At 39.8% G+C, this 25,276-nt stretch overlaps 1 protein-coding gene across 1 annotated transcript; it reads left to right on the top strand.

Annotated features, from left to right (window-relative positions):
• The first annotated feature begins 9,951 nt into the window (after positions 1 to 9,951).
• On the top strand, positions 9,952 to 10,518 carry DUSP21 (dual specificity phosphatase 21). The gene has a single exon (XM_046672545.1). The coding sequence runs from the start codon at positions 9,952 to 9,954 to the stop codon at positions 10,516 to 10,518; it is 567 nt and encodes a 188-aa protein (XP_046528501.1).
• Positions 10,519 to 25,276: the final 14,758 nt, after the last annotated feature.

Genomic DNA, 25,276 nt, shown 5'->3' with positions numbered 1-25,276 from the left:
TAAAAGTCTGTGTGTAAATGTCCAGTAAAAGATCTGAAAGCAAACTTATTGTCAATAATCACCTCTGAGTAAGGGAATGGGATTGGCAGGGGGAATTAAAGGGAGAATTTCAAGAATCACAAGTCCAGGTTGTCACCTGTGTTTCTGACAGTCTGGTTATAAATCAGAGGCTCCCACAACCCCCTCCTTAGTTTTGATTAATTCGCTAGAGAGGCTCACAGAACCCAGGAAAACATTTTGCTCACGAGATCACCATTTTCTTATAAACATATAAATGGATATGACTCAGGAACAGCCAGATGGCAGAGATGCACAGGGCAAGGTGTGGGTAAAGGGCGTGGAGCTTCCATGCCCTCTCCAGCAGCGCCACTCTCCCCAAATCTCCACGTGTTCACCAATCTGGGAGCTCTCCAAACCCCATCCTTTTGGGGAGGGAGGCTGAAAATTCCCACCCTCATATCACAAGGTTGGTTTCCGGGGCAACCAGCCCCCCTCCTTAGGTTACCTGGGGGCTTTGTAAAAGTCACCTCATTGACATAAACTCAGGTGTGCTTGAAAAGGACTCATATGAATAACAAAATACATCCATTACACCTTTATCACACTTATCATTGAGGAAATTCCAAGGGTTTTTAAGAGTTCTGTGCCAGAAACAGGTACAAAGACCAAATATATATTTCTTATTATCAATTACAACATCACAGTATGTTTTAAATTTTCCATAATAAAAAGTTTTCTTAAGGAAAAAGATCTAAATATGAAAAACAAAACTATGAAATACTGGAAGTAAATAAAAGACAACATTTGCTTAAATCTTGGCGTTGGAAAGTCTCCCTAAGGAAAACAAAACTCAGAAGCTTCAAAGGAAAAGATTTACAGATTAAACAACATACCAATTTTAAATTTATATATGACAAAAGATACTAAAAGCAAAATTGAAAAACAAGAACAAAAGATTAAGAGAAAATATGTTTAACACAGCCAACACACAAAAGATTCAAACCCCTACTCTTTTAGGAGTTCCTGTAGGTTGCACATGAAAGACTAGAAAAAAGTGGACAAGGGATATTAACTAGTAATTCAGAAAAGAAGATATATAAATGACCAATGCATATATAAAAATGATTCTCTAATTTGATAATAATCAGGGAGATGTAAATCAAAGAATAACGAGGTGTCATTTTTCCCCATTAAATTCTTGAAAATGAAGAAGATTGCTATTATACAGGATTGAGGAAGAGATGCATGTTCACCTAAACCTTTGGTAGGAATACAAATCGATACAGGCTTTTTGGTGGGCACTTGGGGAGTGATAATTAAAATATAAAGTATACATACGCTTTGACTCAGCCATTTTATGTTTAGATATTTATCATACTGAGTCATCTATGTGCACAAAAATACATGTACGAGAATTTTCATTGCCTCATTGTTGGTAATAGTAAACAACTGAAGACAACAGTAGAGGAGGAAAAGTAATTTTTTCTACCCTTCTAGGTTCTTGAATGAGACCCCTCTGTAATAAAAAAAACAGATAAATGGGAAAAAAACTAATTTAATTGCGTACGTAAGTATGAGAGTCTCACAAAGATGAGACTCAAAGAAGTGACCAAAGCAGACAGCTTCTATACCCTTAAGAGAAAAAAACGATAAATTTGTGAAGAATTGACAAGACAAAGGGTTTTGGGCTAAGGGTAGCAAAACTGTGAAGAAGTAACAAGGTTTGTTTATACAACCATCTTGGTCCTAAGTTCCCCGTCTCTGGTGCTAAGGATGCCTCCTACCCTCCTGGTATAGGGAGGGTACTTTTTCACCTGGGAGATTTATCTCCTGCTTTCAGGGGGACAAAGGAGGGTCAGAGTGTTCTTGCATCAGCTGTTTCTCAAGTACCTTTAATTCAAAATAATCAATATGCCAAAGTGGCATATTTTGGGGTGATATATTCTGAACCCCTATATGTCTCAAATATCAATCAAGGTGGTAATGGTTAAATAATATATTGTGCAACCATACTATGGAATACCTCACAACGTTTAAAAACAATGAGGTCAACAGCCTTTAAATAGAAGGAAGTCAACATGAAAAGATCTTCAAGACATATTGCCAAGTGAAAAAAATTGCAGACTAATATGTGGCGTGTAATTATATAAACACGGTACTCTTTAATTTCCTCAGTATTACTCCTTTATTACCCATCCTTAAACAAACAAATCTCTGCTACTACAACTCATCCTGGAGAATCCTGGAGAGTACTCCAGAACAACTCATCCTGGAGTGTGCTGCATTGAATTGCCCGCGAGAGAAGCAGCTCTCTCAGAAATCAATGCCTGAAAAATACTTGTAAGTATTTTTGTTTTCTCTGAACACACCATCTTAATCCATATGCCTGTCTTTCTTGCCCAGCACTCCCACAGGCTCACTGGCACATTACTCCATCTCTTCTGGAAGATGACTGCCTTATCTCTTTGTGATACCAGAGCAATTTCAGGTATGTCTCAAGGCCTGTGTTTTGCCTTAGACCATCTTAACTATTCCCTCTAATTTTGGTAAAAGTCTGTGTGTGTGTGTGTGTGTGTGTGTGTGTGTGTATAAATGCCCAGTAAAAGACTGAAAGGAAACTCATCATATTCTCAGCAGTTACCTCTGCGTAAAGGAATAGGGTTGGTGGGTGAGTGAAAGGGGGAATTTCACTTTTTACTCTATAAACTCCTATATTATTAGATTTAAAGTAAAATAAACATAACTTACATAAATGAAATATAACACATAATATTTTATACCATGTTTACAATTTCAAGACAATTTAAATCAACCAAACAACTTGTCTGAGGTTTTCAGTAGAATCTAGACTCTGCTACTTATGACCTCAGGTAAGTCTTCCTCTCAAAAGCCTTTGTTCTACTGATGAACATCTCCACAGGATTATCTATATTACCTCAGATAAATGCTGTGAGTGAAAGAAAATCCTGACTCAAAATGCTTAAACAATAAGAGAATTTATTATCCCACATAACAAGAAGTCTAGAGGTAGGAGGATTCTGGGGCTGGTTGATAAAGAATCCTGACAACACCATTAAGGACCCGAATTCTTTCCACCTCTCCATTCTGCCATCTTTAGGATGCTGGCTTTGCCCTCAGGCTGCCTCTTCATATAGCTGCAAGATGGCTGGGGAGATCTGGGTATTACATTCAGAAATGACATACCCTGAGCAAGAAAAGGGGGTCTCTAGTACTACTATCCCTTTCTTAGAAGCCAGGAAACCTTTCCCAGGAACCCCAAGTAGACTTCTCCTAGCATATCATTCGCCAGAGTGGTAAGTTGCCCGCTCCCAAACCAGTCATTGGCAAGAGGAATGGAATTTGCACGACTGGCTTAGAATTATCAGATTCCACTCCATGCTCACCTTGCCACTCTAGAAACTGGGAAGGGGGGCAGTTTCCCTTGAAGTATATGGTTGTGTAGAGAAGGGTGAGTATCTAAACATTAGGGGTCTCGTTGAGAAGGAGAAAGGAAGGAAGGGATGCAGGATAGGAGCCCCACACTGTCCACACTACAAGGTCCTGGGGCCTTTCAATCTCATCCTGTTCCAAACTGCTCTCCTTGCTCATCTTTCAGGGGGAATCTGATCTTCTTCAGGCACTTTCTATTTCAGAGAATAGTATCTTTAGCTGCCCAGTTGACCAAGTCAGAAAGCAGCAAGTCGCCATGATGTTCCTTCCTCCTTCCCCATCCCTTCTTAGTATATTAGAAAATCTTGATTTTGTCTCTTCATCCTGCAGTTGTTGCTTTTTGTCCCATTCTATATTATCTCTCACCAAAACCTTTCTATTTGTCTCTTTTTAAAATATATAGTTTTTCTGCTTATAAAACTATTATATATCTATTATATAAATTTTTGAGAAATCCAGAAAATAAAAAACATCTGCAATAACTGCTCAGAGATAACTATTGTGGACATTTTTATGTATATCCTTCTTGGCTTTTCTCTATTCATGAACATATATATAGATAAATAGATATTATTTTGTTCCATAAACTGAGCTCAAACTGTTTTATAGTATTTTTTATTAATGAAATAGTATGAAATTTCTCCATGTCAATAAATATTCTTCAAGGTTATCATTTAAAATTTACCATTTTACCTTATGGAGGTTTCATAATCTAGTTAAACAAGCCCTTATTGCTAGATTAGGTTTTATCCAGGTTTTTATCTTATAAATAATACTTACAATGAACACTTGTGAGGCCTTCTTTAGAATAAATAAAGAAATTACCAGCAAGGAAATTGCTCGTTCAAAGCACAGGTGCATTTTCCCTCATTTGTCTTTATTATGAAATGTTTCCAGCAGTCCTAAAAGTCTGCTGGATATGATAATAAATACCTATGTAGCCAACATCCAGTTTGTCAGACCTTAATATTTTGCCGTGTTTGCTTCAGATCTATTTTCTTAACGAAATAAAACATTAAGTCATATTGAAATGCCATATCTAGCCCTCCCAGATCCTTTTCTTTCCTTGGAGGAATCACTATCTTCAATTTGGTGTTTCTCAGTCCCATACAGGTTTTTAACTTTTACTATATATACATGCGTATGCACATGCGTATGTATGTATAGGTGTATGCATGCATAAACAATATATGGTACTGTTCTACTTGTTTTTAAACTTCATACTGTACATTTTCTCCTGTAACTTGCTCTTTTTCTACAGCATTATATTTTTGAGGCTTATCTAGGTTGACATACGTAGCTCTAGTTCACTTCTTTTCATAGCTATTTGTATGGTATCCATTATATGACTATGCCATCAAATTTTTATTTTCTTCTTGGTAGACATTTATATTGTCTCCATTTTTTCACTCTTATAAGCAACATTGCTATAAATATTTGTAAATATCTTCTTGCATATATGAACAAGAGTTTCTACCTGGGGTGGCATTGCTCGGGCAGGGGGTATATGCATCTTCAGTTTTACTGGAGATTGCCAAATTGGTCTCCAAACTGGTTATACCTCCTTACCTTGCCACCAGCACTGTTAGAGTTTTCATTGCTCTCCATCCTCACCACCACGTGGTTTGGGCACTGTTGCTATCCCCCTGTCTTCAGCCCCGGCAATGTAGGAGAATACCCATTTCTCTGAATTCTGTTACTGCAGAGTATCGTCAGTTTTTCATCTTTGCTAATTTTATAGACCAAAAAAATCTGCTGATGATGTTTAAATATATTTTGATTCTTTTTTCTAATTATAAAAACAATACAAATTATTTTAGAAAATTTGAAAAATGTAGACAAGTTAAAAAAAGAAAAGAATTATCCCCTTTAACCCAACCACTCAAATATAATACTAAATAATATCTGACATTTGCTGAACTCTTATTATATACCTAGGACTGCTTTAGATACCTAATATTTCCACAAATAGGATTCATAAATAAGTATTTGATATATATATGATATATACATATGATGAATATACATATGTATATGTTTTGCCTTTACAAAAAAGTACCCATTTTTTATAAACTGGGTTTTTTTTCACCTAACAAATAAGTCTCAATCACTTCCTCATATATCTCTATTCTGGACTGGAGGGTGTAATTTAAAGACTTCAGCATTCATATCCATCTGTCTCCTCCCACTGTCCAGAAACCAAGGACCAGGCTGAGCCCAGAAACGGAGCTGGCTTGCTGCTGGCTATATACAGTGGCACAACTGATTCAGCCCCACACAAGATGGAATTAACATACAACAGCTCTCGATGCTCAGTGCTCAGGCAGGCCAACTCCCACCTCTGCTTTAGGGCCTTCTGCTGGGGACCACCTAACCTATCTACCCATGGGACAACATAACATGCAACTCCTTTTAGCTACTAGCTCTCTTGTGCCCTCATCCTACACTCCTTTAGGTTTCCTCACTACAATCATTCTTCAATTTACACATATTACATACATCCTCAGCCTCTTGCCTTCAATGTCTTCCCTTAAAAATACCAAACTCTCCAGACCCCAATCCATAGGAAGTTTGATACTCCATTCTCTTATGTGGCCTGTCCATGTGTATGCTTGAGGAGATAAACCTTATCTGGATTTGATCCAGCTTCCATTTGAGAAAAAGAGTCTGCAATAAATGTATCATTGCTCACCTAGACTATTGTGATAGCTCTCACTCCCTTCAGTATGGCCTTTCTCCCCACCGTGCGGCCCCCTCCACAAATGCATCCACATAGCTATAAGTGAGCTTCCAAAAATCAATTCTGATTATGCCATTTCCCTGCGTGATATACACCAGTGTGCCACCATGGCCTACAGGATCAACCCCAAGGGACTGCTGCAAGGTCCTCTGTGATCTCTGCTGCCAGCTCCTCTAGCCACTCCACCTGACACTTCTGTCTCACTTGGTCAGTTCTAGCAATTTTTTTTTTTAAGATTAGCACCTGAGCTAACAACTGTTGCCAATCTTTTTTTTTTCTGCTTTTTCTCCCCAACCCCCCCCCCCCCCCCGTTGCAAATTTTAGTTGTGGGTCCTTCTAGTTGTGGCATGTGGGATGCCGCCTCAGCATCGCCTGATGAGCAGTGCCACGTCCGTGCCCAGGATTCGAACCAGTGAAACCCCAGGCTGCTGGAGCCGAGCGCATGAACTTAACCACTTGGCCACGGGGCCAGCCCAGTTCTAGTAATTCTGAGTTGTTGTTCTCTGCCCTCTTGACACTATTTTCTTGTCTAAATGTTCCCCTCTTCTGGTCCACCTGGAAGACTCCTATTCATCCTTCAAAATCCTGTTCCAAAGATATTGCCACAAACTCAAAGTATAACCCTAGAGATTCCCTATTAATTAAAAAGAGGAAAAGTTACCTTTGCAATTAGAAACTCAGCTAACGCCACCTTAACCAGGCGGTCAAAATTATCATCATCATTAATGGGACAAACAGATATCATATGCCCCTGATGCGATGTAGTGAGAATGACACATTCTGGCAGCATTCTTGCCGAAAATATTTCGCCTGAATGTAAACCCGAAGGAATGATCAAACACATCCAAATTGAAAGATGGTCTGCAAAACTGGCCTGAATTCTTTAAAAATGTCAATGTCAGGAAAGACCAAAACAAAATAAAAGGCTTAGAAACTGTTCCAAATTAAAAGATGCTAAGGAAGCATGACAAGTAAAGGCAATGTGTGATCCTCGATTCCATCCTGGATAAAAGAAAAAAAAAACTACAAATAACATTATTGGGAGGATTGGTGAATTTTTAACATGGATTACATATTAGATAATAATGTTGGGTCAATGTTAAATTTCCTGAGTGTGGTCATTGTACTGTGGTTATGTGGGAGGAATGTACTTGTTCTTAGGAGATACAGCTGAAGGCTAAAGTGTTGCTGTATCTGCTATTCACAACTCATAGTTCAGCAAAAAGAAACAAGCAAACAAATAAATACGTGTTTGTATATCTAGATAGAGAGAAAAAGAAAATGTGGTGGTGAGGTGCTAACAATAGAGAAATTCTAGTTGAAGGGTAAACGGGTGTTCAGTGTTCTATTCTTGCAGTTCTTCAGTAGGTTTGAAATTTTTCAATACAAAAACTTGGACAGAATAAGCAAAAAATAATAAGAACAAACAAATGAACAAAAAGCTCCGTTCCAGGTCATGTTTTCTGTGAAGCCTTTTGTGACATCCCCCTACTACCCCTGGTCCCCAAACACACATAAAACAATGAACCACCCTCTCTTGTGGACTCTTTCATGATTCTCTCTCTGACCAAACTATAAACTCTTTGATATCTGGGCCTGTGTGTATTGTGTTGGATCTGCACAATGCTAGGATTGCACCTGACACAGACTAGATGCTCAGCTGATATTTTTTTAATATTAATTAAGCTGAGTCTTGAGGCTTGGATAGGATTCAGTCAGCAGATAGGAGAGAGAATGGTTTCTCGAGAGAGAGGAATAGCACGAGGCAAGGTAAGGAAGCAGGAACACAGGTTTTGTATTTACCAAGAACGTTTGATGTACTTGGTCAGAATTGAAGATTTGTATAGGTGAACATGCCTAGCACACAATAGATTCTTGACACAAATTTGGTGAATGAATGAGATTTGAAAGGCAGGCTTAGATCAGATTGGAAAGGGCATTGACTACTGAATTGAGAAGTCTGAACATTAACTAGTTCTTAACATCCAGGGTCTTTTCCCAGTGGCAGAAAGAGAGTGCGTTCTTGGGCAAGTCCCTTATACATTTATTCCTAAAAAATAAGAAAAAGTAGAGACAAGTGGGACCCTGAAAGTGACCTGTTTCTAAACGCAGGGGGAGGATACATTAACTCCCCATCCATTCATGAAAAGCCCCATAGTGGAATTTTAAGACATCCAACATCCCTGAGATGAAAGGCTGTCACAGAACATTGGCTGAAAGAATAAATAAATGAATTTATTGAGCGTGGATCATGTTTGTTTTTGAGAATAGTGTATGAAGTCATTTAGGTTAATTTTACTACATTTTTAAAGTTTAAGAAGTGTATACTTATGAAATAACTAGACTCTAATACTCTTTTAGGGGGTTCCACATTACTCCATAGATTACAAAGCTCCTCATGGTGCCATCTCAAACGTTAGATTAAAGCCTTTTAAATAATTTTAGCCTGATTGAGCTTTCTCCAATAGACAGTTTTCATATTTATTTAGTATTTGAGTTCTGTTTTCTTCCAGATAAATTAGTGGGGACTGACAATTTAAGTAAAGCAAAATAATCTGATAATGACAACTGAGAAAAAGAAAAGTGTGTTGCCTTTTGAGGTTATCATTTCCTTGACCATTAATAAACAGGCTGGCATCTGTTTCATCCTTGCTCATAGTCACAGCACACCTTTGCACACAACTCAAAATAATGAGGAATGAGGGTAAAGGAAGGAATCTCTTGGCTGCGCTCTGAAGCAATTTGTTAGTTTTAGGTTATAGTTCTTTTAAATCTTCAGTCAAATTCTACAAAACCTTAGTTGAGAAGAAATGCAAATCTCAGGTAGCATTTGAAAAATCTATTTTTGGTCCAATTATGATGTAGCATTGACTTGTTCCAGAATTTTTAACATTACTGGGAAGAGACCATTGGTGGTCAAAATGACTCGTAGTTTACAAAGCATGTGGGCATTTTTTCTTTTTTTTAATAAAGGAGACAAGGTAATTTGAGCTGTTGTTTCAGGTAAAGTAGAATCACGTGATAAGTCAATTGGGCCATGTACACAAATGGACTGTGACACAGCTAAATTAGTCACAACTGTCCACCACAGGCCAACTTCACAATCTATAAAGGGATATAGATCAGTTACCAATGTTCCCTTATAACCAGTTCTGATGCGTTTGTAAGCAGAAGCATAATTCTATGGCTACGATCAACAAAGAAGTATCAGGCCAGCCCACCAAGGCCAGCCAAACCCATATCTCCCTGCAGTTTTATAGAGATTAGCATATCACATGAGCCAAATGCTGTTCCCAAACTTAAAATACGATACTGCTACTTTGTAGAAAAAGTGTAAGCCCTGTTCTTCAACACCAATAAAATAGAAGCATTCATAGCTATTGTGTTCAGTGTGGTCCAATAATTGAAGCTTAAAATAGATATCTTGTAACAGAACATTTTAAAACATCAAGACAGATAAGAATTAGGGCTTGGGAAATAAATGACTATGAAGAAAGATAAAAAGAAAAGAGATCTGGGTTTTCTCTGAGACCCAGCGCAGGGCCAAGTCCTCCCAGCTGCAAGCGGCCATTACCATGGAAACCAGAGGGCTGGGCAGTTGGGGATTGTGATGCTCGGGGGCGGGGAGGGGGTGGTACCCAGTGACTGGTCTACTGTCCCCCAGACCCTCACCAGAGACTTCACGGCGCTGCTGCTTCTCCAACGCTCCCGCGGGAGTGGCGCCCTAAACCAGCCCAGAGAGACCATCGCCTGCCGCCTTGATGACATCGCCGTCTCCTCTCCCGGCTGGGGCTGTCCAGCAGCCCTCGATCCATGGCCTTTCCCAGATAACCAGCAGCTTATTCATCAGCAATGGTGCGGCCGCCAACAACAAACTCTTGCTGTCAAGCAACCACATCACGACCGTCATCAACGTTTCCGTGGAGGTGGTCAACACTTTCTACGAGGATATCCAATATGTCCAGGTGCCGGTGGCCGACACTCCCAGCTCGTGTCTCTACGACTTTTTTGACTCTATTGCTGATCACATCCACAGCGTGGAAATGAAGCAGGGCCGCACGCTGCTGCACTGCGCCGCGGGCGTGAGCCGCTCTGCTGCTCTCTGCCTTGCCTACCTCATGAAGTACCACTCCATGTCGCTGCTGGAAGCTCACACATGGACCAAGTCATGCCGCCCCATCATCCGGCCCAACAGTGGCTTCTGGGAACAGCTTATCCATTATGAATTCAAGCTATTCAGCAAGAACACCGTGCAGATGATCAATTCCCCGGTGGGCGTGATCCCTGATATCTACGAGAAGGAGGTCCGTTTGATGATGCGGATGTGAGCCATCCCGGCCAGCCCTGACATCTACTGTTGATGCTCCACCAACATTGAAGCTGAGTGTTGAACTTTGGTAAAGAAAACTAGATGACGCATTTTAGAAGGGCAAGCAAAAAGGGAGGGTTGTTGGAGTTTTTCCGCTTAGTAAAGCTTACCTTTAAACAATAAAATTCATTAAACGTAAGATGGTGACAATGTTTCTTATCATGCGAGCGGCAGGTCATCGCTGCTGGAGCCTGGCCAGGGAGGAGGGTGGGGAAGGTGGTATCCAGCTCAGATGGATCTCCACCCTGGGCCCTGCGGGAGGCTGACTAACCCAGGAGTGAGTCCCCCAGAATCCCACCTGGTTCTTCCCGTCCCCAGGCCAGAGCCTTAGACCTCATGGCAACCCCTACGCTTCTCACAGGAAGTGCCAACTACTGCATATGCGGCATGCACAAGGTGCTCTGGGAGCCCTGGGGGAGTCTCAGGCCACCCCTGCCCCCACCTTCAACCACAGTGGCCCAACTCTGGTTTTCTAGACTGGATTTCCATGTAAAATAATTTTCAAAAAAATCTTTCCACTATATAAAATCTTAAAATATTTTTTTGAGTGCTCTACTAGATGGCAAGGTCTCAAAGTGTCCCCACCGGCCTTTGTGAAAAGGGATACTAATCCCCTTCTCCAGGGCACACGCTGAGAGAGAGAACAGGCCTGACACCAGGCCTCAGAGGCTCCTCTCATGAGCCTTGGCTTGGAAAGCTGGAGCTGCTGGCCAGGACACAGCCCTGTTGCCTCTGACACCTCCTCCCATTGTGACACGGGGCCTCTCAGAGCCTCTGTTTCCTCACCTGTCAAAGCAGTCTCTCACAGGGTTGTTGTGAGGATTAGCATGGGACCTGGCACGTGAACTATTTCATGCTTAGAGTAAAGGGCAGCTGTTGTTATTAATGATACTCTTTGGCCCTGCTGGCTGGGGGTCAGCAATTCAGCCTCACAATGGCATTTCCCTCATCTGTGCGCAGCCCTTTGTTGTCTACAAAGTGCTCTTCCGAAAAATCATCCTGTCTGTGAAAACAAATGGTTTAAGGTTCTTTTGGACCCTACCTCAGAGGTGGCCTAGATTTAGAGCCTTTTCAGAGTTCCCATTATGTCATTGTGTTTAATCCACATGCAAGCAAGAAGCAAAATTCCAGCCCCCGCCCCTGCCACCCACCCACCCACTGCCGCCAAAAGGCCTTGTTTAGAATTGCTGACCACAAGAGCCAGCACCCCAGGATCCCCTGGAATCCATGAGGCCACTTGCTAAAGGGACAAATGAGTGGGCCCCAGAAGTAGGACCTGGAATCCAAGATTGTTCAAACTTCCCAGGTACCTGGCTCTAGCTTGGGAGCAGCTATTCTAATCCAGAATATTTTAGACAAAAAATATATGAGACAAAAGCACAGCTACTCTGGTTGTCACAGACCTGTAGGTCCAGAGCCCAGGGGAGTCCGAATACCCTTTCTCTCCAAAGTCACCCCCACCCCGACTTCCACAAAAGGAGTGCGCAGGGACACAATGTGCCCAGGGTGTGGGAGGTGAGGGTGGGGGGAGGGTGAAAGGGTGGGGATGGGGGAGAGGGGTGGGGGAGGGGAACTATGAAAACCACTGCTCTAGATGGATCCTCTCCTTTTACAGATGAAAGAACAGGTTCACAAATTTAGTTGGGTATATATATGTGTGTGTATTTTCATTTGTTGATAGCTAAATTAACAGACCGTAAAATTGGCTCTCTTTGGACATACAGTTTTATGTATGTTAACACAAGCCTAGATTCATATAACCACTGCCACAAACGGGACATAGAGCAGTTCTGTGACTCCAAAAGTTTCTCTCACGCTTCCCCTTTGTAGTCAAACTCTAGCCCCACCCCAAGCCTGGCAAACACTGATCTGTTCTCTGTCCCTATAGACTCGCCTTTAACAGAATGTCACATAAATGGAATCATACAGGATGTAACCTCTGGAGACTGGCTTCTCTCACGTAGTCTCTGAGACGCCTCAAGGTTGTATCCTATTGTACGGATGTACCACAGTTTGTTTTACATTCACCCATTGAAGGATATTTAAGTTTGTATCAGTTTCCTAGGGGCTGCTGTAACAAAATACCAAAAACTGGGTGGCTTCAAACAACAGAAATTAATTTTCTCACAGTTCTGGAGGCCAAAAGTCCTAAATCAAGGTCTCAGCTGGGCCATGGTCCCTCTGAAACCTGTAGGGGAGAATCCTTCCTTGCCTCTCTCCTAGTTTTTGGTGGTTGCTGGCAATCCTTGGCATTCCTTGGCTTGTAGATGCATCACTCCAACGTCTGCCTCTCTGGTCACATGGCCACCTTCCCTAGTGTGTCTTCACGTCCATCTTCCCTCTGTGCATGTCTATGGCCAAATTTCCCTCTTCTGAGGACACCAGTTATATTAGGAGCTCATTCTATTCCAGTATGACCTCATCTCAACTAATTACATCTGCAAGGACCCTATTTCCAAATAAAGCCACAGTCTGTGGTTCATGGGGTTAGAACTTCAACATATTTGGGGGGAGATACAATTCAGCTCATAACAGAATTGTTTCCAATTTTTGGCAAGTATTCATAAAGTGCTATAATACACACACACACATACACACACACTCAGAAGAAGAAAAGGATCACGTCGTCTGGGAAAAAAAAGGAATTATAGCAGTTTAACAGCAGAATAAGAGTTATAGTCAAAAACCCTAACAACCGCCACTTACTAGGAAGCTGTTCGATGCCAAACATAGCACCAGGCACTTTACAGTGTCTCTGGTTCGTACAACAGCCCTTCAAGGGAGTTCTTACCCACATTGTACTAATGAGAAAACAGGGGGTTCCAAGAGGTTAAGGAATTCGCTAAGGCAGCACACAGCCAAAGAGTGAAGAGGTGACTTTCAGACTGGGCTCCATTTTCCTGCATTTCTTTTGAGACAAAGGTAAGTAGATTGAAAGAAGGAAAATTTTGAGTCATACCCTTGATTCCCAAATAGCATCCATACAAATCATCTGGGGAGTTTCTATTACACAGATACGGGCCTCGCCACCACAGATTTATATTCAGTAGGTAATGGGTAAGGTCCAGAAAGCTGCATTTTTAACGAGCATCTCAGACAATTCTGATGAAGGTTGAGAAATATCACCCAAACAGTTGCAAATAGTAGGGATTCCATACCTTCTCATCTTTGTCCTTCTTTTTTGAATTACCCGTTCATGCTCTTAGACAGTTTTCTATCAGAGTGTAAATTTTTTTTTCTTTTCAGCTGTAAGAACTGAAATACAGTATAAGGATATTCAACTTTTCTTGTCAAATATGTTGCATATATATTTTTCCCAGTTTATAATGTGCCATTTGTGCACCTCTCCAGAGGTGCTTGTTTGTGATTCAAAAGTTTAAATTTGAATGTAGTTAAATCCAGGAGTCTTTAACTGAATGGTTTTTGCTTCTGAATGGTACTTTAAAGGTTTTCTCCATTGCATAATTATAAAAATGTTAACTATTATTTTCTCCTAGTTTGTTTTCTTCACTTTTAAACATTTTCCCCCAATTTTTTATCTGAAAATTTCAAACATCCAGAAAGTTCAAAGAATAGAACAGGCAGACATATTTAATGCACTTAGATTAATCAACTGTTAGCCTTTTGTCATGTTTACTTTCTCTCTCAATATAATACTTTTTCTCTGATCCTTTGAAAGTAATTTGCAGATATCGTGACACTTCACCCTTGAATATTTCAAAATGCATCATCTAAGAATAAGGACATTCCCCTATATACTTACAATATCATTATCAGGTCTAAGCCAATTACTTAATAATAATTCTCTAATATTCAGTCCATGTTTAAACTTTCTCACTTATGCCCAAAATGTCTTTTATAGCTATTTTTCTTTCCCAGACTGGATGCAATCAAGGTCACACATTGAGTCTCATTATTGTATTTCTTTTAATCTAGAATAGTGCCTCCACTCTTTTTTCCTCCTGATATTGTCTTTTTGATGAGTTCAGAACAATTTTGTGGTGTAATGTCCAGCACTCTGGATTTGTCCAATTATTTTCTCATGCTATTGTTTAACTTGCTCCTTTATCACTTGCATTTTCTTTAAACTGGAAGTTGGGTCCAGAGGTGTGATTAGATTTGGGTTAAGTATTTCTTGCTAGGATGCTTTAGAAGTGATGTCATGTTGCATCACGTCAGGAAGCACAAATGCCTCTTTGTCCCATGAGCAGTGATGCTAACTTTGATCACTTAGTTAAGGTGGTGATCACCAAATATCTGCCTTGAAAACTAGTAAGTAACCTGTGGGGTGACACTTTCACACCATGTGAATATACTGTTCCTTTTATCCTGTGATATTAGTATCCATTAACGATCTTTGACTCCATCAATTATTACACTGGGGGACACGTAGTTCTTAAATCTATCCCAAACTAATTTTGGTATATAGTATGAGTTAGAGTTATTTAATTTTTTAAAATAATTTTGAGATGTTGTCAAACCACCATAAATATTTGAGTCTGCTTTTGTTCTTTCTGTTTTGTTACATTGTCTATCTTTTCCTGTGCCAGTATCACATTCCATAAAGTTGGTGCAGCTTCATAACAGGCTGTAACATTTGGTAGAGGAATGATATCCCCCTACCCCCGCAGTTATGTTTCTTTCTCAGAGGCTTTTTGTTGTTGTTAGATTCTTTCTTTTTCTCTTCTGAATGTGCCTCTTTAATAGTTATGGCAGGTTTAAAATTTTTTGTTAGAATTTTGACTGGAATGACTATTTTCTTGTGTATTAGTCAAGGTCGAATCAGGAAAACAGAAACCACAATAGTTATTTTATCAGAGAAAATCTAATATAAAGAACTGTTTACCCAGGTATTGGAGGACTGAAAAGGCAAAAATAGAACACACATTATATATGTTTATACATATATAAATATTTAAGTAAAAGATCATCTACTCAGAATGTCTGAAACTTGATCAGTAAAGTATTAATCGTATTTCGGGAGTTTGTATATTTTAATTCTAAAGGCTCATAATGTCAGAAAATTGTAATTTAGTATTCTAACATACACACACACTCACTCATTCAATTCTTTACAATTCAATTTTTTAAGACAGTTTTTGCCTGCTAAAACATGTAGCATTATATCCGTCATATTGCCAATCAGACTCCTGTGTCATCACATGAGTATTCTGATCTACACTGTTAAGGTAGAGAGGTAAAGATATCCAATAAGAGGGCTACGCTTACCTGTGGGTACTTGAGAGCCCATCTCCAGCTACCTTGAGTGTTTCCTTACCATATGCTTTCACTCTTCCCCTATGAATGAGATATAGGCAAATGGGGAGGTGACCTCCTGACCACCTTTTGGGAACTGCCTGATAAGGGGAGGGGAGGCAGTGAAATCATGAATTTTATGGTAACTTTTGGTGCTTGGGCCAGACTCCCTGCCAGGTCCTCTGCATCTGGAGAGATGGATCAAGGTCTTAGTCACATAGCTGTGTTCAGAAAGTTTATTTAACAAGACTTTCTGAAATAGGGCTCAGTAGTGTTAGAATTTGGAGTCAAGACTGGCCTCTTTCTCCAATAGCCTCTATGGAGAGGGAATAAAAAACGAGCACAGGACTTGACCAAGTGAGAAGGTCTCTGGGATAAATTCGATTGAACTCTGGAGGCTCCAAGTTTATGCAGGACTGGGGCCTGTGCTGGGGACAGTGAGAGTTTCCATTCATTTCTAGCTTTATTGCACGCAGGTCAAAGAATATCGCCTATAGAATTTTTGCTTTACAGAATTCTCAGAGTTTCAGAATTACAGAGATTATCTCATTAGCTGTCTCTTTACAATGCAACATATTATCTACAGGTAAGATTCTAAGTTTATATATATGTTTTATCAAATTTTATTATTTAAAATATTTTAATGTTTGAAGGGGTAATATACTTGTGATTCAGCATTCAAATGGTACCCAGAGTGAAAAGTCTCTTCACCTCTGTCTTCTAGCCAATCAGTTCTCCTCCCCAAAGGCAGTCAATATTATTAAGTTTCTCCTGTATCATTCTAAGGTATTATGTTACGCATCTACAAGGAATTACATATGTATTTTTTTTCTCATTTTTCAACAAGTAGTAGCATACTTTACACACTATTCTCCATCTTGTTTCTTTTTGTTTAACATATGCTACAGACCATGCTAAGTCAGTAAAAGAACATCCTCATTCTTTTCTACAACTGCATAGTATTCCATTGTATGGAAGTATTATAATTCATTTAACCAGCCCCTTATTGATGGACATTTAAGTTGTCACCAGAATTTTGCTACTGCAAATAATACTGCAGTAAATAAACTTGTAGTTAAGTTTATGTACATAAATTATTTAATTCATGTACAAATATATCCATGGGGGATAATTAGAAATGGAAGTAGAGGGTCTGTGTTTGGGAAAACCTAGTTTTCCACTTGTGTCTCCTTTACTACTCACACAACAACCACATCCACACAGAACACTTCACTTGTGACACTTCTGGTCAGCAAATGTGCGGAGGTTTTTCCCCACACCAAGCAATTCTCTATGACACCAGCTGGGTGTCCTACAATTAATTCAACTCAGTTCTGACACTAACTACCTGGAGATCATGTCAGATCCCACAGGTGAAGGGCTCAGTCCCACAAGACTGCCCTCTCCACTTCAGAAGCCAATCACAAGTAGTAGGTCCCCAGGTTACTCATAGAAGTTGTGGTGACAAATCAGAGGTTCCCAGGACCCCCTCCTCAGGTTTGATTAATCTGCTAGAGCAGCTCCCAGAACTCAGGGAAACACTTAACCTTTACCAGTTTACTAAAGGGTGTAATAAAGGATGCATAACAGCCAGATGAAGAGATACATAGGACAAGGTCTGGTAGAGTCCCCAGCGCAGGAGTTTCTGTCCCCTTGGAGTTGGGGTGTGTCATCCTCTTGGTCTGGATGTGTTCGCCAACCTGGAAGCTCCCTGAACCCCATGCTATTGGGATTTTATGGAGGTTTCCTCACATAGGCGTGATGATCATTAACTCCATTTCTAGCCCTTCTCCCCTCTCCAGAGAGTGGAGGGTGGGGCTGAAAATTCCAAGCTTCTAATCATGGCTTGGTCTTCTTGGTGACTAGCGCCCACCCAGGAGCCATCCAGGCTCACCTAGAGTCACCTCGTTAGAACAAAAGATGCTCCTAAAGCTCTTATTTCTGGGGGATTTGCAAGGGTTTTGGCAGCCTTGTGTCAGGGACGGGTCAAAGACCAAATATTAGAACAACAGATGCTCCTAGTTGCTCTTATCACTTAGGAAATGACAAGAGTTTAAGGAGCTCTGTGCCAGGAAGGGGGAGTTGAGGTGGGGACAGAGACCAATATCTATTTTTTCTATTATCTCACTGGGTCCAAATTAAATTTTGATAAACATTGCCAGACTAATTTCTATGGATGTTATCAACATCTACCAGCAATGTATGAAAGTGCCTGGTTCCCCACAGAATCAGCAACAAGGTGTGTTTTCACATTTTTGTATCTTTGCCATTCTGACTAGTGAAAAATGGTATCTCAATTTACTTTCAATTTGCATGTCCCTTTTTACAACTAAGTTCCAGTTGCTCTTCATTCTTTTTTTTTTTTTAAGATTTTATTTTTTTCCTTTTTCTCCCCAAAGCCCCCCGGTACATAGTTGTATATTCTCCGTTGTGGGTCCTTCTAGTTGTGGCATGTGGGACGCTGCCTCAGCGTGGTCTGATGAGCAGTGCCATGTCCGCGCCCAGGATTCGAACCAACGAAACACTGGGCCACCTGCAGCGGAGCGCGCGAACTTAACCACTTGGCCACGGGGCCAGCCCCTCTTCATTCTTTTAAGAGCCATTTGTATTTTTCTTTTTATGAACTGGCTGCTCACATCAATTTTTATTAGATTGTTAGGTTTTTTTTCTTATTGATTTGTAAGAACTCTATTGGAGAAATGAAGCATTTGTCTGTGATAAGAATTTCAAATATTTTCTCCAATTTTTCATTTGTCTTCTGATTTTGCTTAGAATGGGTTTGCCAGGCAGAGATTATTTTTATTTAGCTAAACTCATTAGTTTTTTTTTTTTTTTCCTGAGGAAGATTTTCCCTGAGCTAATGTCTGTTGCCAATCTTTCTCTTTTTGCTTGAGGAAGATTTTCCCTGAGCTAACATCTGTGCCAGCCTTTCTCTATTTTTTCTGTGTGTGGGTCACTGCTACAGCATGGCCACTGACGAGTGGTATAGGTCCATGCCTGGGAACTGAACTCAGACTGCTGAAGCAAAGCGCGCCAGACTTAACCACCAGGTCACAGGGTCAGCCCTAGTTTCTTTTTTTATATATGGCTTTTGGGTTCTGTGTCATTCTCAGAAAGGCTTTCCACACTCTAAGATTATACCAAAAATGTCTCCCATGGCTCTTCAAGTAAATTTATGTTCTCAATGTAAACATTTAATGTTTGATCCATCTGGAATATATCCTGGGACAAAGTGTGAGGTATGGACCTAATGTTACTTTTTTTTCAGATTGCTACCGCCATTTTCATCTATTTACATAATTTATAATATAAGATAAAATGTGTTATATTCATAGTTTATATATAATTCATAATATATTATATATATTCTTAATAGTATTCATATTTGTTATATTTATATTTATTTTTTGGTCTGCTTGATATGCCCAGGGACTGAAAGGTATTACATTGCTATTGTCTCTATGTCAATCTCTCCCTATATTTCTGCAATGGTTAATTCTATGTGTCAACTTGGCTAGGCTATGATGCACATTTGTTTGGTCAAACACTAGTTTAGATGTTGCTGTGAAGGTATTTGTGGAGGTGATTAACATTTACAATCAGTTGATTTTAAGTAAAGCAGATTATCTTCTATTATGTGGGTGAGCCTTGTTCAATCAGTCGAAGGCCTTAAGAGCAAAGACTGAGGTTTCCCAAAGAAGAAGTAATTTTGCTTCAAGACTGCAACATAGAAACACCGCCTGAGTTTTCAGGCTGCTGGCCTGCCCTGCAGACCTTGGACTCAAGACTGAAACATCAACTCTTATCTGAGTTTCTAGTGCGTTGGCTCGCCCTGCAGATCGACAGCTCTTGCACTTGCCAGCCCCTACAATGATGTGAGTCAATCCCTTAAAATAAATCTTTCTCTGTCTCTCTCTAAATATATGTATATGGTTGTGTATATGTGTATGTATATACATACATATATTATATGCTATTGGTTGTTTCTCTGGAGAACTCACACAATTTGTAATAGTTTTTCTTTATATATTTTGATGGTATGGTAGTCTGGCATTGAATGTCAAGACAATGAGAATTTTATTTGTACCCTTTTACTAATATAAATTAACTCTCTTTTCCTGATTAATGCTTTTTGTCTTGATGCTCATATTGCCAATTCCTCCCCCTGGCTTTTTTTTCTTTTTGGTCTGCATTTGTCTAAGATATCTGTGTCTATTTTTTACTTTGTAACATATTATGCCATGTTTTTAACGTTATGTCTCCTGTAACTAGATTATACTTAAACTTCTTTTACTCAACCAAGTCTTTTAATAGGGGATTTACATTTTTAAATTCTGAAATTTTTGGTTTTATGCCGTTTTGCTCTGTGACTTATGTATTAACATTTTTCTGCCAATTTCTTTATTTTCAGTTTTGTTTTTATCTTCTCCATTGTTTTAGAAAGTATTTTATTCTATTAGTTGAAAGCAGCTACCTGGAGAAAGAGGAAACTTCTACGTTTTACTACATCTTTCTCTTTCCTGAATTGATACAGTAAATATATTACCTGGTACGTACCTTTAGGTTTGTCAAAATCTTTCTTTAACTTATTTTTATCTCATTGATGGGTCCAGAGTGAAATGGCATATTCTGAATCATGCTTTTGAGATTTAGCACACTTTATCTTTACCTCATTTGCCATTTTAACCCATGAAAATGTTAACTTGGGCTTTAGATTCATATACTACTTTTACTACTGTCTTAAAAATTCAGGGGCTGCCTCGTGGCCAAGTGGTTAAGTTCGTGCACTCCGCTTTGGTGGCCTGGGGTTTCGCCAATTCGGATCCTGGGTGCAGACACGGCACTGCTCTTGAAGCCGTGTTGAGACGGCGTCCCACGTAGCGCAATCAGAGGCACTCACAACTAGAATATACAACTATGTACTGGGGGGCTTTGGGGAGAAGAAGAAGGGAAAAAAAAAAAAGGAGACTGACAACAGTTGTTAGCTCAGGTGCCAATCTTTAAAGAAAATTTCAGGGGCTGGCCTGGTGGCGCAGTGGTTAAGTGCGTACGTTCCACTTCTCAGTGGCCTGGGGTTCACTGGTTTGGATCCCGGGTGTGGACAAAGCGGTGCTTGGCGCACCATGCTGTGGTAGGCGTCCCACGTATAAAGTAGAGGAAGATGGGCATGATGTTAGCTCAGGGCCAGGCTTCCTCAGCAAAAAAAAAAGAGGAGGACTGGCAGTAGTTAGCTCAGGGCTAATCTTCCTCAAAAAAAAAAAATTTTCAGAACCTAATTTGAGAAAAAAATATTGAGATTCAGATTTAGTTTTATAGTTAGATACGGTGCAATTATTTAGATGCACTTCTGTTTTGACTTGATAATGCTCCCCTCTATGACTTCCCCATTCTTGAGCCTTTTTTGTTGTTGCTGCTGTTGTTGAAGAAGATTCGCCCTGAGCTAAGATCTGTGCCAATCCTCCTCCAGTTTGTATGTGGGTTGCTGCCACAGCATGGCTGACAAGTGGTGTAGGTCTGAGCCTGGGATCCGAACCTGTGAACCTGGGCCACTGAAGTGGAGCACTTCGAACTTAACTACTACTCCATGGGGCCGGTTGTGAGCTTTTATTTATTTATTTTTTTTTAGGAAGATTAGCCCTGATGCCAATCCTCCTCTTTTTGCTGAAGAAGACTGGCCCTGAGCTAACATCCATGCCTGTCTTCCTCTACTTTATACATGGGACGCCTACCACAGCATGGCTTTTGCCAAGCAGTGCCGTGTCCGCACCCAGGATCTGAACCAGCAAACCCTGGGCCACCAAGAAGCAGAATGTGCGAACTTCGCTGCTGCGCCACTGGGCCAGCCCCCATGAGCTTTTTTTTTAACCTCATCTCTTGGTTGGTTGAAAAATATTGTAAACTAATATTTTTGTAAAATTTTTTCAAGAGGGTGATATGTTTTATTGTCCCTTAAATAGCAGAGAGTGTTTTTCTGACATCTTTACACCTGAAAGACAACTCAGATGTATATTTGGAGTCACAAATTTCTCTCTCTAAAACTCAAGATATGAGAAGTCAAGCAGACTAACTTTGTTTTTATCTGGGCAATTGGACTTCATTTTTCGCCTGAACAATTATAGACACTTTAATATTGTAGTTTAAAACTTTTGCCATGTTGTGTCCAGCTGTGTGTCCCCTTTTATTGACTTTGCCTAGAACACAGTGGTCTCTTTCCATCAACATACACTGTTCTTCAATAGAAGAAAATTTCTGTTTGTGTTTTATTTATTTATGTATTTATTTTTTTGAGGAAGATTAGTCCTGAGCTAACATCTGCTGCCAATCCTCCTCTTTTTGTTGAGGAAGACTGGCCCTGAGCTAACATCTGTGCCCATCTTCCTCTACTTTATATGTGGGATGCCTACCACAGCATGGCTTGCCAAGTGGTGCCATGTTCGCACCCAGGATCTGAATTGGCGAACCCCGGGCCGCTGAAGCAGAACATGCGCACTTAACTGCTGTGCCACTGGTCTGGCCCCTATCCATATATTGGTTCTCCATTTTCTCCATTCTTTCTCCTTTGCTATCATCACTCGAATTGTTTCCATTTCTGTCTTTTTAACATTCCATTCAATTTCTTAGCATCAGTGTTGTTCTTAACACTGAATTCAATTTTCTGCCAGATAAATTTTCTTCTTTACTGTCTCCAACGTATACTTTAATTTTGTTTCTGCTTTTTTAGAGTACTTACTCATTTTCCTCATCCAGTCTGTCTCTCTTTTCATCTCATCATGTTGGATTTTCATCTCAGCCCCACCTCTTTATACCTTCTGTTTCTTTTCTACAGAAGATTTAAGGCTGTCAACAGGTGTCTAAAGCTTTTTCCTGGGCTCTGATGAAGAAGAGTTCTCATTTCCTCTCATTCCTTTGATTTTTCTAGATGCTGTGCTTTTCTCCTAGCTCTGTGTTTACTATTCTCCTTACCCTCAACTAAGATAGGGTTTCTGTGGGTTCAATATCTGTCTACAGGTGATTGGGCCAGTTACCCCTGGACTCCCCATCTGTCCATGGAAGTAGTGGCAGAATCTCCATCTCAAGTCTGTAGCTGAAGGGCACACTAATGTCTACACACTCTGACTTCACCTTGTGTACCTCTTCTTTACTAATGTGATATACAACATAGTTTCCAGCACAAACTTCTCTCAGGGCTGTTCAAGAAGCTGGTTTTTCCTTAAAGCTTTGGGCAGGACCGACTACATAATTTGTAGGAAAATTCCATGCAAAGTGAGAATGCGGGGCCCCTTGTTCAAAAATTAAGAATTTCAAGACAGCGACAGAAGAGCATTAAACAAAGCATGAGGCCCTTTTTATCTGGGGCCCTGTGCAACTGCACAGGTTGCACGCCCATGAAGCCAGTCATGGTTATGGGGACTGCACCTCCTTAAATGTTAAGCCTGCTTTCTTTTCCTCCCGATCTCTCTCTTATTTCCTGCCCACTTGTTTTATCTATCTGCCTAGATAAATAGGAACTAGAGGGGTCTAGGGGACAAGGAGTGGAGGTGGGGGTGGGGATCAGTATACCGGCGAGCAGCCTTCAAGGGTAGAGAAACTGACACCTTTTATTGGTTTAGACACCAAGTCAGTGAGTTGGGAGACAGATGGTGGGTCATGAGGGGATAGGGTGTGGGCTTTAAATAAGTGACTTCCTACCTTTTTCAGTCAGTGTCTTTGAGGAGATGAAGCCAAGGTCAATCATGACTGGGATTTTCTTAATCCAGCCATTTAGAACCATCTGCCTCATAATTAACATCACTTTCACCCAGATCCAAGCCTTAGGTTACCTGTCAGTTTTAGTCTTTGATATCATGAAAGCTTGTCTTTTTTTCTGTATTTGGGGATTTTTGTGAGAAGTTAGGCCAGGATACATTTGGGGGCAAATAGCAATATATCATTTTGAACTGGAAGCCTCCATGGAACAAATTAGGCCAGGAGTCGGCAAACTTTTTCTATATAGGACCAGATAGTAAATATTTTAGATTTTGCAGGCCAAGAGGAAAAATCAGATATTATGTAGATACTTACGTAACAAGAGAGAAAACAAATTTCCACGAATATTTTATTGATGAAATTAAAAATCTAATAGTAATAATTGAGTACAATTTTTGCTAATACAGGTCTATGAATGACGAGAATGGGGTTCTTTGTTTTTGGAATACATTTTGCTTAATTAGGGTTCAAAATTAGTATTCTCTTATCATCAGATTAGTTTGCAAATATTCATCTGTTTATGCGATGTGTAGTGGGATTTTATGTATTTCATTTTTGAAAATGTCTTTCCATACAGATAGGCACAGCCAAACACTGACATCAGTGCATGTGTATATGATTTTAATTGAGCATATTCATTGCATGGAAGGCATTTATAGAATTCTATTAGATTCTTCTCTTGATATTTGCCTTTTAATATGTCATTACATTGCAGATTAATCACTTCCAATTGATGGTTAGGTAGAAATTCCTCAATTGCACAGTTAAATGACTTTTGAAATATGGAAATTTCCTTTGCACTTGCATTGAGGTCTGAAAAATGCTGCTTGGAACTGTAGTTTGAGCTTGGAAAATATATGTGCTGCAAATTTGTATAGGAATGGATAATTTGCTTCTTACTTTAACTTTTGCTAGCACAGACGTATATAAAGTGGCTTGACCTTACTTGTAGTTCAAGCAATATTAGCTCTCATCAGAATGACTCTACCGTTGTATAAGTTTTACGTATAAGTGTTTTACCTTGTAATTGGTGAAATTCATTAAGATATATTATCGAGTCTCCAGCAAAAGCTGATTTCCAAAGCCATTCCTAGTTGGAAAATAGTGGTTGAAGGCTGATGTTCTCATTCAAGAATTTTCAAGTTTGGTCTTGAGCTCAAAAGAATCAAAATAGAACTCTGCCACTAATAAGACACTGAACCGCTGTGTGATAGGGCAAGTCAGAATATTTGGTTTCTACTTCTGATAAAAATTGACAGAACTGACGATGGTTAAGTCCATGAGAGTAATGAAATTACCATTGACACTGCTGGTGCAATAACACATAAGTTCAAATACTACCTTAAAGTACTGGTGAATAATGAATAGCCATAGGGCTTAAACACTTTACATTTTCACACGCTTTGTAATTTGTTCGAATAAGTGTTTTTCTGCTTTACATATATTTTTACTACCATCAATTTTAACACATCTTAGCAGGTTCCACTTCATCTTGTACTGAATCAGCGCTTTTTCAGCTTCTTTGAAAATATTTTCTCCTGTAGTTGTTCCATGCAGACTATACACAGACGCTAATTCTTTAGTCAATTCAAACAAGGCACTGACGCCTCAAATAAACAACAACTGAGTAGTATCAGTATTCTCTGTTAACTCATGAAGAGCCAAGGAAAACCACTCAGTTAATTGCCTTGTTTTTTAATTGACTATTGATGTTG

Source organism: Equus quagga, chromosome 10 (assembly GCF_021613505.1).
Source record: "Equus quagga isolate Etosha38 chromosome 10, UCLA_HA_Equagga_1.0, whole genome shotgun sequence".
Classification (NCBI taxonomy): domain Eukaryota; kingdom Metazoa; phylum Chordata; class Mammalia; order Perissodactyla; family Equidae; genus Equus; species Equus quagga.
The sequence above is the reverse complement of the archived record's forward strand: the minus strand, read 5'-3'. Positions and strand labels throughout refer to the sequence as shown.

Bases quoted from the DNA above. Each gene is read 5' to 3' on its own strand.
- DUSP21 (XM_046672545.1), top strand. From the start codon at position 9,952: ATGACATCGCCGTCTCCTCTCCCGGCTGGGGCTGTCCAGCAGCCCTCG.